Source organism: Frankliniella occidentalis, unplaced genomic scaffold, assembly GCF_000697945.3.
Source record: "Frankliniella occidentalis isolate FOCC.00 unplaced genomic scaffold, Focc_3.1 Scaffold1, whole genome shotgun sequence".
NCBI classification, from domain to species: domain Eukaryota; kingdom Metazoa; phylum Arthropoda; class Insecta; order Thysanoptera; family Thripidae; genus Frankliniella; species Frankliniella occidentalis.
Window position 1 is genome coordinate 5,026,733 of NW_026267131.1, and position 18,877 is coordinate 5,045,609.

General features: G+C 43.1%; 5 protein-coding genes across 7 annotated transcripts in view; 4 read left to right on the forward strand and 1 right to left on the reverse strand.

Moving 5' to 3' along the window:
* Positions 1 to 18,877, forward strand: part of LOC113217307 (maternal protein exuperantia) — a 542,899-nt gene that overhangs the window by 396,185 nt on the left and 127,837 nt on the right. Inside the window, exon 1 of one of the 2 annotated variants that reach the window (XM_052270970.1) lies at positions 13,306 to 13,393. The exons of the other annotated variant lie outside the window; for it this stretch is intronic. The gene's annotated coding sequence lies outside the window, so the exon portion shown is untranslated. Of the gene's footprint in view, positions 1 to 13,305; positions 13,394 to 18,877 lie in introns of those variants that run through there. 2 annotated transcript variants of the gene reach the window in all.
* Positions 2,255 to 4,227, forward strand: LOC113217311 (peroxisomal membrane protein 11B). Of its 2 annotated transcripts, none has more exons than XM_026437150.2 (3): positions 2,255 to 2,531; positions 2,883 to 2,998; positions 3,070 to 4,227. In XM_026437150.2, the coding sequence occupies exons 1-3, from the start codon at positions 2,476 to 2,478 to the stop codon at positions 3,585 to 3,587; spliced, it is 690 nt and encodes a 229-aa protein (XP_026292935.1). In that variant the 5' UTR covers positions 2,255 to 2,475; the 3' UTR covers positions 3,588 to 4,227. The 2 variants fall into 2 exon arrangements, with proteins under 2 accessions (XP_026292935.1, XP_026292936.1); XM_026437151.2 differs by lacking the exon at positions 2,255 to 2,531 and adding an exon at positions 2,605 to 2,807.
* LOC113217310 (ciliogenesis and planar polarity effector 2) lies at positions 4,159 to 5,630 on the reverse strand. Its single transcript, XM_026437149.2, has 5 exons — positions 5,486 to 5,630; positions 5,242 to 5,367; positions 4,823 to 5,088; positions 4,603 to 4,736; positions 4,159 to 4,524 (listed from the first exon to the last, which is right to left on the reverse strand). Exons 2-5 carry the CDS (start codon positions 5,342 to 5,344, stop codon positions 4,320 to 4,322), a joined length of 708 nt encoding a protein of 235 aa, XP_026292934.1. The 5' UTR covers positions 5,345 to 5,367; positions 5,486 to 5,630; the 3' UTR covers positions 4,159 to 4,319.
* LOC113217301 (non-lysosomal glucosylceramidase) lies at positions 5,890 to 12,802 on the forward strand. Its single transcript, XM_026437137.2, has 17 exons — positions 5,890 to 6,313; positions 6,776 to 6,864; positions 6,945 to 7,125; positions 7,214 to 7,376; positions 7,448 to 7,568; positions 7,657 to 7,778; positions 7,858 to 7,978; positions 8,338 to 8,464; positions 8,539 to 8,697; positions 8,776 to 8,892; positions 8,971 to 9,215; positions 9,298 to 9,452; positions 10,414 to 10,517; positions 10,612 to 10,754; positions 10,847 to 10,953; positions 11,039 to 11,230; positions 11,315 to 12,802. Exons 1-17 carry the CDS (start codon positions 6,147 to 6,149, stop codon positions 11,531 to 11,533), a joined length of 2,532 nt encoding a protein of 843 aa, XP_026292922.1. The 5' UTR covers positions 5,890 to 6,146; the 3' UTR covers positions 11,534 to 12,802.
* LOC113217294 (farnesol dehydrogenase-like) overlaps positions 16,708 to 18,877 on the forward strand; it is a 5,793-nt gene continuing 3,623 nt past the window's right edge. Inside the window, exons 1-2 of the mRNA XM_026437120.2 lie at positions 16,708 to 17,052; positions 17,374 to 17,548. Coding sequence (XP_026292905.2) covers positions 16,921 to 17,052; positions 17,374 to 17,548 — 307 coding nt within the window. The 5' untranslated portion in view covers positions 16,708 to 16,920. The remainder of the gene's footprint in view (positions 17,053 to 17,373; positions 17,549 to 18,877) is intronic.

Below are 18,877 nucleotides of genomic sequence, written 5' to 3' on the forward strand. Positions count from 1 at the left end.
CCGCCCAGTAAAGGCGGTACATTAGCCCGCAAGCACGCGGGTGCGAGCGGGTTGCCTGTTCGCACGGGGGCCAGAAGGCGCCATGGCGCCATTGGGAGCCATGGCCAATAGCTTCAAACAATCGGCAAACCCACCCGAGCAGGCGGGCCAGTGGGACGGGACACCGGGGACACCGGCACAGCGACCACCCTGTGGTCCGCGGTCCGCCAGAGAGCCACGTTATCTAGGCGTAGGCTTTCGACGAGGCGCGCCTGCATGGCCTAGACGCACGCTGCAGGCTGCCGCTCGCTTACTTCGGCCGCTCACGGCGGCGGCTGCCACTACTTTTCCAGCCGCACGCTCGGCTAGGATAGGATACTACCAATCCATACAAGGATAACGCCCGGTTTCCACTGGGACGGCGGCGAGGCGGGACGTGGCGTGGCCGAGTTAAGACAGCCTGCAACAAACCTTGAGGGGTTGTGGGAGGGGTTCCGCGCATGCCGGGGGGCGGGGGCGGGGGCACTTTCACCATTTCGAGCTCGGCGTGCCAAAACCTTTCCCCGCGCCCAAGCGCCCGTTGAAGGTGTCACACGATATGACTAGATCGCCCCCGTCCCCGCCCGCCCCGCACAGCACAGCAGAGTGTCCCTTTCTCGTCTCGGTCCTGAGCAGGAGACCTCACAACGTCCACGTCTAATCCTACCCCGGCCGTCCATGCGAGCGAGCGCCGGTGGTGTTTGTCTAGGATGTGTGTGCGTGTGTGAGGAAATAGAATCCTGCTTTAGTGCTCAAGGGGGTAGAACCCTCGCCCCATCCCCCTCTCTTTCACCGTACGCACGACCTGAACGCGCATTGCGGGACTCAGCCACTGCTTAAGGGATGGGTAAAATTTGTCATTTTAATTGTCAGTTTTAATCTGTCCAAGGTGAGGGGTAAGGGTGCGGTACTTTTTCCACGAGCCTTGACTTTCATTCGATGATAGCAGGTTTCGATAATAGTGGCTGAAAAAAGGCGTTACCATAGGACCGCTTATTCTTTGGCTGAAACAATGACAAGCCGGGCCCCCTAAGACCACCAAGCGCCACCAACATAAAATAATCCAATAATGAAATAAAAAAAACGAAATCTACTTTTATTTATAAAAATATACACAAAAAACACATCTTTTTTAAGAAACTACAACAGCAGCAAAAACGCTGCATCATGATCAAGTTCCAGTTTGCTGAGATTGTGAACGAGGACGGTTCAGTACGCCGCCTCCGCTACCCGCTGGCTGCCAAGTACCGCGAAGGCCTCAAGGAGAACCTGGGCCACTTAGCAGGGGAGGTGAAGTAAGTGCGAAAGACGAAACGCCTTTTATTCAGACTGCCGCGTCTGCGCGAGAGCAAAACAAGCAAAAACGGGCCAAAACTTGGGATTCATACGCATCTCACCACACCACCAGGAACTTCCCCGATGAGCCGAGCCATCTCAACTTCTACTCGACGCAACTCAATCGCCACCTTCGAACAGGGGAGACGCCGACCTCCTTCCTACCACGATCGATCACTGACGTAAGAAATACGGTCACTACTCTGCTGCATGGCTTTTCGGGTGACACCCTTTTGCCCCCCCCCCCCCAATTGTACCCGATAGGGGGACACCCGTAGAGAGTCACCCGCAGCCACAGCGACCTCTGACTGACCTCCCACGGGGTGGGGATTGGGTAGGGGGGGGGGCTTAGGGGCTGAGGCTAGGGGTGGGACCGGGACAAGTGAGGGTGGTACCACCCCACGCCGGGGCGTTGGTCGGGTACTTTTCTCGCGGACACTGTTCCGTCCCGCAGCCCCGGGTCAGGCTGTCGCCGTATTTCCGCTGGAAGCTCCCCGAGCTCCGCGGGGGCAGGCACCTCACCAGCTGCCTGTGCCTGAAGAGGAACGGCATGCAGTGCTGGTGCCCGCGGTGGGGCTGCCGGGGCTCGCTGCGGTGCGTGGCCAGCGCCCCCGGGGCCCCCTACGGCGCGCTGTCGCCCCGCGAGCACGCGCGCCCCGTCGAGCCCACCTGCTGCGAGTCCTGGGGGCAGCGCGGCCTCGAGAGCGACCAGCAGCTCCACCTCGTCAAGAGGGTCGTCGTGGAGCCCAGGGGGCTGTACTAGGTACTGTGTGCGAAACGCACGCGACCGCCTCTCTCGCCACGCACGCGTGTACGCTTGCCGGCCGACGTCACTCGCACTTGAAAGAGAGCGCCACGAATCACGTGACTCTTCCTCAATACGAGTTTCTCATCTAATGTCTCATGTTTATTTTCTTTCTTCTAGGTTTTTTTTGTCTTTGTTATCTTGCTGAATAAACAACTCTAGTTAAGACTGAACTCTGAACTAAGCCGCAAATACCCACCCGTTCTGAATGTGCGGCGTCAGCGGAGTACCTGTCACTTCACGGGTGGAATATATGACCTCATAACAACTTTCGGTTACCGTCGCATCTTCCCCACTTTTCATTGACACATGTCATAATGGAGACGATAATCAAGTTGAACAATCAAGCAGCCGGGCGAGATAAATTAGCGAGGTGAGTTTTGACAACTGATATTGATATGTCGTTAGACCATCTGCCTGTGTGAAACTGCATTGCATTGAGCTGACCCGGCTAGTCGGTACGATTTGCGGTTAGACTACACTTGGTGCTCCGGTCACCCACCCGTCGCAAATACTTGCATGAAATGATTTTCGGTATTTACCGGTAAACCAAAAATTACAATAAAAAATAAATAAGCGTTACATTTTATCATTTATATGAACGTGGTGAATGTGTTAACCCTGTGTCAGCTCCTTGACATAGCCACTGGTATTCATGAAAATGCATGTATATGTATGTTACGACAAGGGTTTAAGACACTCATGTTTTATTAAATTTGAACAGAATATTGCAATATGGAAGCAGAGCATTGTGGTATTATATGCAGCAAAAAAAGTTGAACCATCAGACGATTGAGAAACTACGTGCATTGGAATACACTTTCAGTTCTTTCAGAAAACGTAAGTATGGTAAGTGGAGTACTGTGACGATGTATTTTTTCACCCATCTAAGTTTCATTTTATTTTTGCAGTGCTTAGATTAGGGAAATGTGTCGATGTAATGTATACTGCACTATCATCAATACACTATCCAAATATAACAGTCAGAGTCACAACAACTTTGTCAAGAATATCCATGTCACTATATCTTCTAGCTGATCACATATTGTGGATTGGGCGAACTGGTCTTTGTTCAGTTAATGGCGATAGGTGGGGTAAGGTTGCAAACAAATACTGGATGTACGCTTTGTTTATGAATCTGTTGAGAGATGCTTATGAAATCTACAGAATCTTAAAGATTCGCCAGATAGGTCTGTCTGATATTATTTCAGACGGGTGTGATGCTCGTAAAAAACTAGCTTCATGTGCCCGAGATCATAAAGACATAATTGTTGACACAGTAAAAAATGCCTGTGATGTAGTCATTCCAATGACAGCTCTGGGATTTTTAAACTTGAGCCCAGGGTCTGTGGGCGTATTTGGCGTTATTTCATCTGCTGCAGCTCTTCTGACTTTAGTTGACCCACTGCTAAAACTTACCCCATCATAAAATATTGTAAGTTGCAGAACTGTGACAGTATTACTGACATTATAATGGTAATTTTTCAAAGGGTCAAAGAATAACAGGAAATTTAACAATACCAGCAGTTTATGGTATATATTTGTGAGCTGTAGCATTAGGAAAGATGTTTGTAAACTGCCGGTCTCCATGAACAAATATTAAGCTTTAAGTCTTGTGTCAGTTAATTCATCTTTGTCCAAATTTGTGTGACAAACTGTTCTCTGCTCAAAGCAGATTTGAACTTAAATCAGCCTCATACTCAAATAATGTTAGTTGGAAAGTTGCTCTCTGTGTGATCTTTTAATGACCCAATATTGGTTAATTCTGTTTTATCAAGTGATTTGTCAGTGCCAATCCCTGTGCTTTGGAGCCACCCTCTAATCTGAATTTTTGGTAAATAAATACATGTATTGGTTTTGGTGGACACACAGGCAGTCCTGTGCACAAAGGTGAATTTTAGATAAGGTGCATGTTTTTTCCTTGAAAACTACTTTAAAAATAAGACTTTGATTCATAAGAAATCCTTATACTAGAGTTGTAAAATTATATCCAATTTGCATTTTCATGTACATGCTCAATTTTTTAATAATATGTATGTTTAAGAAATAAATTATATCACATGTTTTAATTGCAGTTGTTAACTCCTATTTCCTCTTTTTAGTTGACTGGAAATTCTTCAGTGCTATTCTTCCGGTTGTAGCTTCTAAAAACTTAAAACAATCAGGAGTTAAGTCCTTGCTTTAGAAGATAGTCTTGATCTCTGATCCAGAGCTGTTCACAAATTACATTCATAATTGGTGATATTTTATGTACTTCATTTCTTTCATTTAGAAAGGAATTCAAGCGTAATACTCTAACTTTCCACTTCAGCTCAAATTCTTTGGTTTGAGCATTTGATACCTCAAGGCTATTAGTTGAACTATACCTAAAAGGTACACAAAATAACATCAGTACAAGTTGACAACAACTAAAATGACCAAAAGTGAAGTTGAGGGATACAGACCTAGTACCAATTACAATTTTTGCAGGATGATGTCCCTGTGACAATTTGCTCATGAGCTGTGGAATTTCATGGAAACTTGCAGCATCAGTGTAAGAAAATACCAGCAGTATTGCATCTGCCTTTTCTTTACAAGCCTACAAAAATAGGAAAGTGGATAAACCCCACAGTTTGTTTTTGTTCTGAAGCATGACATTTCATCATCAAAAATGATTATACTCACAGTTAATATATGACTGTACTTTTTCATGCTGTTTTCACCAGCATCCCAAAACTGTAGTTTGAAAAGTATTGTTTTGTCCCAAATTTTTACTGGCCAATAGACGTTGGTCTTTCGTATTCCTGGAGTTTCACTGTAGCTTGTATTACATTGAATTCCCGCTAGTCTTGCAATTGTAGTAGTTTTTCCAACACCGACTCTTCCACCAACAAATAATTTGTAGGAGACTTCTTCAATACTGGGGGGCAAGTTTGGTTTTTCCAGGATCCCTAAAGACCAAAAAAATATTTGCAGACATATAAGACAATAAAACTATTGAGGTTGAAGAAGCGACGTGAATGGTGAATATACAACAATTTTCCCTAAATAGAAAGCATACAAACCAGACTGTTTTAAAATAAAAATAATAAAAAACTACCTACCAAACAATTTTCTACCTGATGAATGTGGGTCATAAAAATGTTGTAGAACTGTTTCTCCCTCAGCTGTGCTTTGCCAGTCTCTAAACACTACGCTATTGAACATGGTTACAATAAAACTGAACAGAGCTGTGAAGAAATGTGAAAATTTGCATTAGAACCGTTGAGGGATGTTGACAGGTGGCTTGATGTCAACGTCTTGCGTGGGAATAAACAACAACTTTGGCTCTGGCCGTTGTTTACTTACCTCCAACCAATAGGAGATCGTCGTGCGAATAAGCATGTGCAGACGACGTGAGATGCGCAGATGTAGGAGGAAGGGGCTGATGGCTGATTTTGCTTAAAGTGGAGTGAAAACTTTTGCGCGGCCAATGTCGCTGCTTCTTTTGGAATGACTGTTTAACCTGTCACATGCGCAATATTTGATGGGCAAGACCCACGCAATGGACTTGTCAACCAAAAGATAAACATTTTGGAAGACGGGGGTCTGTGTATAAAATGTGTGCTTTGTGTGTCTCTCTCTCAGCCGGCGCTTTGCTTCAGTGTGAGTGAGAGAGACGGGGGTGGGGGAAAGGGGCGTCGCGATCCATACGCAGTCGAAACAAACAGTGCACACCCCTCTGACAGAGAACAGAGCAGACTTGTTGAAATGCAACCCGTCGGGGCCACAGGTTGCACTCGCGGTATGCTCGGGGAAGAACGTACTGAAGTTTAGGGAAGATAGTCTGTGCGACCAGTCGAGGCGAGGCAGGCACAGTTGGAGAGGTGGATTAGAGGATATCAGTGGGTCTGGGCCCTCCCCTTCCTGCAGCAGAAGCAAAAGTCGTCTGCTACCGAGCACCGGCCGCTGGGTTGGGCGGGGACGTTGTCTGCAAGTTGATGCTTTTGAAGATTCCTTGTGCACCGGAATGCTCTCCTCCAGAACCAACATGTCCACGGAGGACTTCCCTGATGACTACAACATCCCAAAATTCGGCTGGAAAGTGAAGATGGATCATGTATTTGAGGAAAAGAGGAACCAGAACCTGAGGCCCCGATGGCACCAGATTTACCAACTAATACCTCTTGCTCTCAGGTAAGTAGCGATGTTTCCACTGTCATTATCACCATTAATAACGCTTCTTCCCAAAAGTTAATGCACATTCTCTTAACGTACGGGGATACTTGCCCGTCTATCTTAAATACTTTGTGTCAAATTGAGGTTATCTTATTGTCTAAAGAAAAGTGCACCTTTTGCCAGATCTGCCATATCTGCCATATTTTGAAAATCTCACAAAGTACATTATTTATGACACATTTATGGTGGTGCCTCACGCACGTTCGGTATTGATCTTAACACATATGTGGGTTTTTAAAATTCCTCCCTTAGTCGTCATTTGGGTTCCATTATCATTCTTATGCTAACTCTATTCAACTTGGGAAGAAGAAGAAATCTGAATCGGTGTAATGCCAAGCTACTCATTTATCCACCCATCCCTCTTCTCTGCCTCTGCATGCCTTACATCACACTCTTTAAATTTGTCTTATTTTACTACAGGTATGTGGTTTATCATATGTACAATGCATTCCATTCAAGACAACCCCTAATGAACTATATAAAAATGGAAACTGGGAAACAAATTTATGGTAAGCAGCACCTTGCATTATTATTTTCCTATCTTTTTACACCAAACAAAACGCTTGCTCTACTCTCACTTTCTTGGTAGGTGCACCAATCGGAGGTATTGGAGGAGGAACTATTGGTAGAGGCTATCGTGGAGAATTTTGCCGCTTCCAACTGAGACCAGGGCGCGTTGAATATAATACTGTTCCAGCAAATAATTTTATTGTAACTATTCAAGATAGTCAAAAGAAGACTGTGTATCAGAAAGTTTTAAGCACATATCCGTAAGTATATTTTACCATATAAGTTTTACCAGGATCTTTCTTAAAATTTTGTATGTTGCTGGTTTTAAGCATTTTACTTTGCTCTCAGAAAACCTAAAAAGCAGTTATCAGCATGGGAATGGGACTTTGATGGATCACAGGCCGAGTATACAGCACTATATCCCCGAGCATGGAGTGTATTCCGTATTCCAGATTATGCCCTAACACTTGTATGCAGACAAATTTCTCCAGTCATTCCAGATAACTACAAGGTAAAATAATTTTATATTAGTAACCTCACAATATGTCTATTTCAACCAATGGTACCTATTTATTACAACAGGATTCCACATTGCCTGGTGCAGTTTTTGTGTGGACTGCCCATAATGAGGGCACAGAGATGCTTCATGTCAGTATAACTTTTACTTTTAAAAATGGATGTGGCAGAAAAGATGACAGAGATCGTAAGCTATGAATTGTTGTTCTTATGCTGCTTCTTGTTCCTATTTGCATTTAAGGAATCTAAATTCTAATCTAATCTCTTCCTGACAGCAAATTGTGTCAGCACTACTCTTGACTCTAAAGCTGAGAATGGTACTCAGGCTGTTGGAGTGCAAATTTCCCATAGGATGGATGCTATGGATTACACCTATGGCCTTGCAGTAAAGAAAAAGGTCCAGTATTTTGTTTAAAACCATTCAAAATTAATACTAGCAAAGTTTTTAACTTATACAATTTATCTTTGATCTGTAGGATGGAGTTTCTATTACCCGAATGCTCCGTTTTGATCCTGCTGGTTCAGGGGCTGATATTTGGAACAGATTGTCGGAGAAAGGAGAACTGTGGACTGACCCAGAAACATGTAGTCCTACTGGTATGTGTTTTTCTACTTCAATGAGAGCAGGGTTGTCACTCTTTTTGGCGGCACATAAGGGTTCGTCCAGAAAGTACGTCCGCTTTTCCCAGATTTGTGCGGCAAACCAGGGGCTCAGCGCCTGCGAAAATCAGGGTAGGCCACCCAGCAATGCATGCATGCACTGCCGGCAAGATGTTGCCTACCGATCAGGCGCTATGAGAGCTTGCAGTGCAGTTCCGCAACGGCAAATGGCGGACCTACTTTCTGAATGATCCCTAAGTCTTCCTCTTTCGCAGTGACTTGTGCAATGTATTTGAGACAAATTTATGTAATTAGAAGTCAACACAATTTATATCTTGTTCTGATATCTGATACAGCATCTGGAGAGCAGTTAGGAGCTGCTATATGCAGCCGTCTATCCATTCCAGCTGGCTCTTCTTTGGACACAGAAATGGCACTAGCATGGCACATGCCCAAGGTGCATTTTCAATCCTGGCATACTAGGTACATAATTGTTTATTTGTCTTTTATCTTTTCCTTCAGTCATAATACTCAAAGTATAATTGATTACTCACCAGATTCTACACAACTCAAGATTTTACTACAGCGTCTGTGCCTGGTTCTGAAGATGGAGCCAGACAAACATCAGCTTCTGTTTTGTGCGCATATGCTTTGGAGAATTTTGTTCGGTGGGAAAAGGCTATTGATGAGTGGCAGCGCCCAATTTTAGATGATAGGTACTGATCAAATTCACTTGGCATTGTCTGACTACCTACTATTTGTTGACCTTGTGTTATACTAATTTTTCCTTGCAGTGACCTGCCTGAGTGGTATATTAGTGCATTATTCAATGAGCTCTATTTTGTTGCTGATGGTGGTACAGTTTGGTTGGTTCACAATGACAAAAACATTGACCCCACCTATGATCCTAGGTAAATATAAATATGTGTCAGAATACTAAATGACGTTGTGTGGAGAATTGTTACTCAATAGAAGTGTATTTTTTTCAGACATAAATATGGTAGATTTGCCTACTTGGAAGGACATGAATATAGAATGTACAATACATATGATGTTCATTTTTATGCCTCTTTTGCACTTGCAATGTTGTGGCCTAAACTTCAGGAAGTTCTACAATATGATATTAGAGATACTTTAGAAGAAGAAAACAAAACTCAAAGATGGCATTTGTATGATGGCAAAAGTCAAGACCGCAAAGTTAAGAACACAGTTCCCCATGATGTTGGAGACCCTGGTTGGTATAGGTATAGTTAGTATAGTGTGCCTTAAGCTTTTTTTCCTACTTAATACATATTGTTGTTTTTAATTCAATGCAGAGGAGGACCCATTTAAATTGATCAATGCGTATCCTATTCATGATGTCTCTGAGTGGCGAGATCTGAATTTGAAATATGTGCTCCAAGTGTGGCGTGATTTTTCTCTGACCAAAAATGAACGATACTTGGCTGACATGTGGTCTAGTTGTAAAAAGGTATGTGACATAGAGCACTTTTGAGCATAGTCTTGGAGCCAATATTAAACTTTTCTACCATACCACAAAAAATGTTAATTTTATGTCTTGGGTCAACTGTATTACAGTCAATTCTCGTTAGTGCGACGCCCGGATACAACGATTACCCCGTTATAACGATTTTTTTCCGTTGTCCCATGTCATTTGCATGCTTTTGTATGCTAAAAATCCCGTGTATAGCGAATCCCGTTTACAACGAAAAACCCCTTAGAACGACGGGTTTGGGGCGTCCCTAACGAAAATTTTTACCGGATTGAACGATTTTTAGTGCAAACTCGCCCGACTTATGGGCTAAAACGGGTCGCTCGAACCTGGATAAACAGTGCCAAATACATAATTGTACAAAGGAACCGTAGTACATGATATTGGGTTAGAATATAAGCCATTGAATCAAAGTGTAAAATATTTTTACTGTACCGGGTGTTGCATAAAAGACACAGGTGCGGGCGGGTTTGCCTACCCAAGGGGCTATGGCGCCTTACGGGCAGAGCGGGTAGGCACGCCCGCCCGCACCTGTGTCTTTTATGCAACACCCGGTACAAACAGTTCAAAATTTACAATAGAATATTGTACAATAGAGTAATGTAACAGCCAACATACTGTCAAGTAATAACATGACCTAAATTTAAGATTTGGTAAAGAAGTCACTTATTTTGAAACATCACAAGGGCTAACTTTTCTATGGAAATTCGGGGTATGCTTAGTGTAATAAATGTATAAGGCACTGTTTAATAGCTTATGGTAGCTTACACGTACTAAAACTCTGCTAAATTGTCGGTTTTCCCGGATACAACGATTTTTCACCAAAAAAACGGTAAAATCGTTATAACGGGGAAATCCGCTACTACGATTTCCCCGTTATAACGATTTGGTCCCCTGTTGCCCGCTGAGTCGCACTAACGAGAATTGACTGTATGTTTAGGTGATTGACACAGCTGAGACATGGGACACTGATGGAGATGGCCTAATTGAGAACAATGGATCCCCAGATCAGACTTATGACAGCTGGGTCATGGAAGGGCCAAGGTAGAGAGCTAAGTTTGCAAACATTTTGCTTTGTGTAATTTAAAGCGTTTTATCATCTAAATTCTTTTCTTCTACATTGACATTGACTTTATAGCGCCTACTGTGGCAGCCTGTGGCTTGCTGCTCTCTACTGTATGCACAAAATGGCTGTACACTTTGCTGACATTGATGCCATTGACAAATATGCTGCTTTACTGGAAAGAGGAAAGCAGTCGTTTGAAGAAAAATTGTGGAATGGTTTGGTTCTTTCTCAACAAAAATGCAATGTGTTTTATGGAACTTTAAAAAGATTTGTTTTGTACATTGGAAAATTCTGCTTGTTTCTCTAGGGCAATATTACAATTTTGACTCCTCACAATCCGCTCATTCTAAGTCTGTCATGTCTGATCAGCTTTGTGGGCAGTGGTATTTGCGAGCATGTGGTGTCACTGATGAGGTAAATATTTAAACAGATAGAAAGTTATTGGAAAGGAAAACCATATTTTTGTCGGATACTTGATTATTTGTCAACTATTTTGTAGGTGTTTCCCCCAGAAAACGTAAAATCTGCATTGAAAACAATCTTTCGTTTGAATGTAATGGGATTCTGTGAAGGTAGGATGGGGGCTGTGAATGGGATGTTACCATCTGGTCAAGTTGATACATCTACCATACAGAGCGAGGAAGTTTGGACTGGTGTGGTTTATGGTTTGTGTGCCCTAATGATTCATGAGGTGAGCTTATTTTGGTATATACTGGTCATAATTGTGCTCTTTTTTATATTATATAACATTAATGTCCTCAATCTCTGTCCATAGAATATGGAGGAAGAAGCATTCCTTACTGCTGGAGGTATGTTCAACACAGTTTACAACCGCATAGGTTTAGGATTTGAGACACCAGAGGCATTGTATGAAAAACATCACTATCGTGCAATTGGCTACATGCGACCTCTTGCAATTTGGGGCATGCAACTTGCTTGGCAACAGAGGAAAAATCACAAACTACCTTCTCATAAACATTATGCTGAAGTTTAGATAACCATATTTGAAAAAAAACAAACTTAAGCCTTTGTTGCAGAAGATACCAAGTTACAGCAACAGGTATTTTTCAACAGGATTCTCAGCTTAATTTATCATTGACTGTTACTATAATTTAAAATTTGTAATCTGTCTATCTGTAATGGTTGGGAACTTACTCCTTGAAAGCATTTGCTTAGCACTCACAAACTGGAACAAAAAACACGTATGACTTGCTGTCCATTCCTGATGCCCATTCACAAAGTACTGCAATTGTGGGGTTTTCAAACAGCCCTCTAAACTAAATTCATCTGCTATGTCTTTTCATGTCTCATATTGTCTTGAGTAAAGATCCCAAGCTTGTTATCATCTCATATGTTGTTCTAAAATTATTTTAAGTCAATCACATTGAGGACACTGAGTAATGGTTTACCACATTCCAGTGTAGCACATCTTTTAAACTAATGTTTCAATCAAGTGTTTTAATTGTGAAAAAGATAAAATAATGATTACTTGTAAATTTATTTTTTACTTACAAAGTGTTTAAATGTGTATTTCAAATGTTAAAGGCAAAGCCTGAATACTTGACTCTTATGTTTGTCCCTGTGTTTGTGTCCAGGTGCTTATTTTTTATGTTTACTAGAATCATAGTTTAGCAGTCAAATATTGTTATTCTATTTTGCAGGCAAGAAATCTGTTTATCTACTCCACATGCAGTTGAATTCTTGCATTGTTTGTTGTCCTTTTCCCTGTGAGCTTAATAGAATGACATTTTTCTTGATCCAATCATTACAAAAATTAGACTTTATGAATTGTAATTGTACCCATTTTTGCGTGATATAATCATTACTGTATGACTTTTTACTGTGTCAAAAAATCTATATTATATATTAATGCTAGTATGCAGATGTATTGTCAATGAAATTAGTCATGGTATCTAAATTATATTATTGGTTGATACTGCAGGCCGGTGTCATCAGAAATTCATAATTAACTGTACCTGTAATTCCTACATTCCGGTATATTGTTGGTATGCTCTTGTCTAGGACATGGCACTCGCAGGATAATATACCCAGCTTAACCCCACCCCCCACCCAAAGTCCCTCCTCTCCTTAAAGCGAATTAGATCAAGCTTTTTGGTAAGGCATCTGACTGAAAACTTTATGTAGCATCAGTCCTCCTAGATCGTGTAGTTTCTTATTATATTGTGTGCCCATTCCCAACAATCATGTACCCTATTTTTCATAATATTTTATTCAATGAATTAAAAATAAGTTGAAAAATTAAGTGGCATGCTTCAACCTTTTTGCTGGCAATATGTCTATTCTCCAAAACTATGGAGTAGGATGTGTCATGTTGAGCCTGTAATGGTGAGCTGTCATTATTTTTGATGTGGGGCAAAGAAGCGTACAATTGTCACTTTTACTTTTGTGAGTGCCAAAGTATGCTCATTGTATAAGTAATTTTTCTGTTGCTGTTATATTGTTTGTTGCTCAAGTCAGAATTTCATGAAATCAAGAGTCTTGAGCAAGACTTATTCTAATTTTACTCATGAGTTGTCAATTATTCAGAAGGCATGCATGATAATAAATCCATCCAAAGTCAGAAATGTCAACAGTGCTGTGATTCTTGCACGTCATGGCCATGGCATATGTCATGGATTTATTTTCTGCTAGAGATGTCACATTGGATTGATGTGTGTTTGCTTAGTGAGGTCTGTCTTAGGTTTACCATGGTCCTAATGAAAGGTCTCCAAATTATCTTTTATTGGAAGTAAAATTCCTTGAATTACTGTACTTTGTAATGTACCATGCCAAGTTTTGGCCAATTTCTACTTGTTTGTATTTTTGTTACAATTATTACTTGAACAGTCAAGTCTGCTGCATTTACTTGTTTGTATGTAATTTTACGTCTTTGTGATAATTGGTTATTTTACAAAGTTACTTAGTGGCTATCGTTGTTAATTAACAGACTCCCTGATATGTTTATGAATGGTCGATAACCTTATTTCTCAGGCTTTGCTCCTGGTGACAAATTTGAGGTGTGAAGAGTGTTTTGTTGTCTGATAGATAAGCTCACAATTGTAGACAAATTTTCCTATTTAGGTCCATTCAATCTCTAGGTGAGAAATTTTAATTTTCAAGAATTATTTCAAGTTTTAGTTACCAATGGTACCTGCATCCGTGCATCATGCATGGGAATGTAATGTCAAATTATTACTGGCACAGATTGGAATATATCTTTACATAAGTCTAGAAAGCTGTCTGACTCTTTACTTTCAATGATTACCAGCTGTTACTGGCAGTAATTTTTGCTCTCTTTAAGATGAATTGGAATTTTATTTGGAAAGAGTAATTCTTTGCACACATAAATAGTGTAAAGATTCTGTGTTATTAATCTAAGTAAATTTGCTTGCATAGCTATCGGATCTCGCCAAATTAATTTCTACAATTTTCTCAGTTTCCACTTTTTATTAATTCATAAATTTTGTAGCATCAACTGACTTGATTTAATCGTCATTGTTCATCCACATATCTCACTTCTTTACTTTTTACATTTTTATGCCAATGGCAATGTAAGAGTTGTTTGTTAAAAACATTTGCGTTATTGTATTGGCCCCCAGAGAGTTGTGTCATTCCCTAACTTTTGGGTGAAAAAGTTGTTCTCTACTACTGACCCATCTTAATTGTCCGTCCCTGAGAGAAATATTAGTAAAGTTTTATGTATTGTAAGATTCCCTCTTTAGAGTGTTGCATATGTGTATACTTTATTAACAAAATTGTCAATATTGAAATTAATTTGCATAGTTAACAACCTTTAATTTCATGCTGCCATCAAAATGAATGTGTGATGTGAAGTCAAAGCCTAACTTCATGCATACTCTGATTTCATTGTTATATTGTGGATTGGATGTCGAGTTAATTCTTAATGTAATTGGAAGCAGTTTACAGATGTGGCTGTGCAATACATTTTGCCCTCTTTTTGCCAAACAGTAATTTTCAAATTTTTTCTTGTGTGTTTAATATTACCTATACTGTCTGCACCAAGTGCTTCTACTAATCAATGTAAAAAAAAAAAATTCTGCTGCAACACTGTGGGCTTTATAAATTTATAAGTTTTTTTGAAATTGTGGAGTACAGTATACTGTATACCTGATCATCTTCCCGATTCATTCCAGCACCATCATTGATTACCTCGTGAATCCTTATTGTGGTGACCAATTGCTGAACAGATGTTTTATCTCTGCGACCATTTGAGTGCTGTCAAGGCCAATTTCACCTGTGTAGAATCAACTAGTTACCTGGATAAAACAGGTGTGAACAAGAAATCTAGAGGATCATTGGGGGAAAAAAAAGAATAGTGTTATAAATCATACCTAATAGTCTTCAAAGAGGTTTTCAAGTATTTGCTCAAATAGAAACAATGAATTTATAGATTAAAAAATTAACATCCACTTGAACAGAAAGAAATTGTAAAATTACTGCAGAGTGTAGCCCACTACCGTAGTATTGTGTTTAAACCTTAACTTTTTGTCTTTTATGATCTTTTGCTAATGTCTAATCTTTGTACAAAATTAGACAAAACGACAGGGTTAAAAATCAAAACTTATCAGTTTAAAAAAAGCTAAAGTTCAGTTAATATGGAAATAAAAATTTTATCTCGCAAAATACTCATATCTGACACTCTTTCATAGCAGCAATACGTCCCCTAGGCTAATGAGAACCATTACTTACATTGTGATTCGGGTTTTTAGGCCTTAAGACTAAGGGCTAATTACTAAGCAGCCTGTAAAACAAGGAAAAGCTGGTCTAAGAATTGTGCTGATTACTATATTTTAGAATTATCACTCCTTAATAATTATATATTTGAGTCACAATAAATGTAAATTTCATTTTAATTTCCCATGTAATACTGGAAGTTTAATGTTTATCTCAGTGTTATAAAATAAATGTTAGAAAATTTGGGTGTGTAACTTTGACTTATTTGTTGATTTTTGTACTCATAGTAAACCATCACTCGAATTTTTGTTATCTCCTTTTTTGCCTTTAAACCAGCGGCATTGGTGAGTTGTCTAGTGTCTAGCTGGTCTAGCATATGTGGTGTCGTCAAGTGTCGGCTGGGTTCACATTGTTACACACATTCCATATACCCTGTGCATTTCCCCCACTCGATCAACCGCCCACTTCACCTCTTCTAAAGATAGCCCTTTGCATGGTGTGGTGACCAGTTCCCCGTCTTCTGCCCCCTATCTTCACCTCCAATATTTACGGCTACTGTCGTGCACGTTGCTCGCTATTACCTCAATTTCGTCCAAACAAGGGTGGTGGGTCCGGGGTCACGTATGCAACACGTATGTGTTATTCATCAAAGCTTTCTTTTGATTAATGATGACTGCCGGAGGCGCGGTTTCAAGGGGATGAGGGGCGATAGCCCTGTCGGCCCAAATCGCCGCCTGGGGTAGGCAGGCAATTTGTCCTACAACACCCCTGAAAGTAGCAGGCAACCCACATCAAGTCGTCTCCTCCGTCGGACGAACTTCAAACCGCGCCTGACTAGCCGACGCAAAATAATCTGTGTTGAAAAGAAATTAATTACTTGCTGCAACATGTGCACACATATAAATGCAATTTTCAATTTGAGATCGCATGTACAGGTGGCAAGCTAGCGCGGTGCTGAGGAAGTGTTCATCCAGAGAGTAGGTCCGTGTTTCACAGATTCATTCGGCAAAGTCCGCTAGCTTGGCGCCTGCGATACTTGGGGTAGGCCATCCCGCAGTACATGCATGCCCTGCAGGCAAGATGTTGCCTACCTAGCAGGCGCTATGAGAGCTTTCAAAGGCTGAACTTTGCAGGTTCGTAACGGCGAGTGACGGACGTACTTTTTGGATGATTCCTAAGGGGTGGAGGAAGTTACCACTCTCCCCGCTCGGCTGGCAGAAATGACGCCACATTCGCCCCCCAACTGCTGAAGCTTGCTGAGTCACGGCTGAACCCGTATCCAATAGCTATCTCCAAGTCTGCAGGATAGTAGAGTTGCAAGAAGACATCACGATCGCGTAACAGCTCTGTGCGTTTATGCGATCGATGCCATTGGCTGTTGAATCCTGAAGGTTGTCGGGAATTCTCGAGAGGAATAAGTGCCCCACCTCTGGCATCCCCTCTCCCTCCCATACCTCACGGAGCGCACGGAACTCGCCGAGCTGACTGTGAGCTGCAGTGACGGTCCGTTGCCCCTGCTGGACGGACCTCTTTTTAAAGTGTTTCTCTCGTCTTTTCGTCTTTCGTCGCGCGCGGTGTGTATTCACGGCAATCACGCTGAAAATTCACCGTGGCTGAAGCCAAAACTGTCCGAGACCAACCACCTTTCCAGTTGCCAACTTTCGTGAACAACTTATTTCCAAGGCCATGGAGCGCTGGAGCGGACGGGTGGCGGTGGTCACGGGGGCGAGCGCGGGCATCGGGGCCGCCATCGTGCGAGACCTGGCGAGCGCGGGCGTGCGCGTCGTGGGGCTGGCGCGCCGCGAGGACAAGCTGCAGGTAGTGTCACGTGGGGAATCTGCGCGTTTGAACGATAGACAGCTTTTGGGACTATTCAGAAACCACGTGGACTTATAGGGCCCCAAAAGACACCGAACGGTCACTGAAGTCCAAAGGGGCTGATATAATATTTGTACCCCGGGATAAAAAAAAATATCCTGGGGTGTCCAAGGACTTCAATGACTGTCCTAATCCTTTAGGGACCCCATGACATTTGGACCCCCCCCCCACTAAAGTCCACGTGATATCTGAACTTATGGCTTTGCTCTGCGAGCACCGTGAGTGCCGCTCACGCCGCCGGATGTTCGCCGCCTGCCTCAGGTCCTTGCCGACGAGCTCGCCGGCCAGGGAAGTCCCGGGGAGCTGATCTGCGTGCGCTGCGACGTGTCGGACACGAGCGACGTGCAGGCCGCCTTCGAGCGCATCGAGGAGCAGGTCGGCGCCGTGAGCGTGCTGGTCAACAACGCAGGCGTCATGATTCCGCAGCGTGTCCAAGGTCAGTACCTGTCCGTCCGGTCTTGAGGTGGGTCTGTGGGGTACCCCACTTCTAAAATGAGCGTAGGCTGATTGGATGTCTCGTTAGTGATTGGAACAAATTTTCTGAATTTCTGTGGAGTTTTAGGGGGGAAATGGGTCATTTTTTCCAGAAAATGTGTGCTGGGACCGCGGTATTCAAGATAGCATACTAACGTTCACGGAGCTCACACGTCGCAGGTTTATTTACACATACCAGGGGGCCAATTCACGCAGGGTCAGCCCCCCACACCTCAGCCGGACTCTCTAAGGGGGCAGGGGTTGCAGAGTCTGCCCCCTTTGCGGATATTCCAGACGACGGCCAGAGCGCGCAAGAAGTGCGGCCGGAGCCACCGGCGAACCGGCGGCAGTCTCGGTCTCGCCCCCGCACGGCCCCTGTTTGTAGCTACACGATTGTAGCTACAGCCGACAGTGCCCGAGTCAGCTTAAACTGAACCGTCTACAGACGAATTCATTACTTCCGCCAAAGCTAGAATATCAACCAGAAGTAAACAGCCCAAAGAACTAAATCGAAAACGGAAGATATCAATGCTCCGAAGCTCTGCTCTCGCCTTGGCCAATGTCCAAGCGCTCGGAGGAACAGGGGGCCGCGGAGGCCCGATTCAGGAAAGCATTGCCTACCCTCCAGGCGTATTCAGCGCCAATCATCGACCCACGCCTAGATTGACACCGCGTCACTTCTTAGCTTTAGAAAGGATTTATGAGACTGGGGTCGAAAGGAGCCTAAACCCAAAGTCCCCGTCACGACAGACGCCTTAGAGAGAAGCCGTGGCGTACCTCGCAGGCGTCCGAGCGACAACTCGTGTCGCGGCAACAAGTGGTAGTAGACACGTCCCTGTTCATGGACACAAAAATGTGGTCACAAATTGGGCAACATACGATGTCTGACGCCACCAACCACATGCCCCTTTTGTAGTTAAACAGTTGTATCTACAGTCGACATGACCGCATGCAGCTTCATCCGAACCAAAATTGTCGGCCCTAAGATCAACTCCCGGGCGGGGCAAATTTTTTTCTTCGTCGCTTTTTGTCTCCCGTTAGGCAGGACCGAGCTCAGACCTGGGCCTCGGAGGAGCAAGCTTGTAGCCGAGCGTGTTAAAGCGTGGTCGTTGGCAGACCGTGGGGATAGTCGGTAGTTCAAATCCCGGCCGCATTTACTTTTCCTGCTCTGCTGGCCAAGTGTCTTTGGGCGTCAGTCACAGCTGGATGCCGCCAAAAGTTGTCCTCTGTATCGTTCCGTCGTGGCCAAGTCGGTAGCGTCCGGGCCCGGTATGAGTCTGGTCGCTGGTTC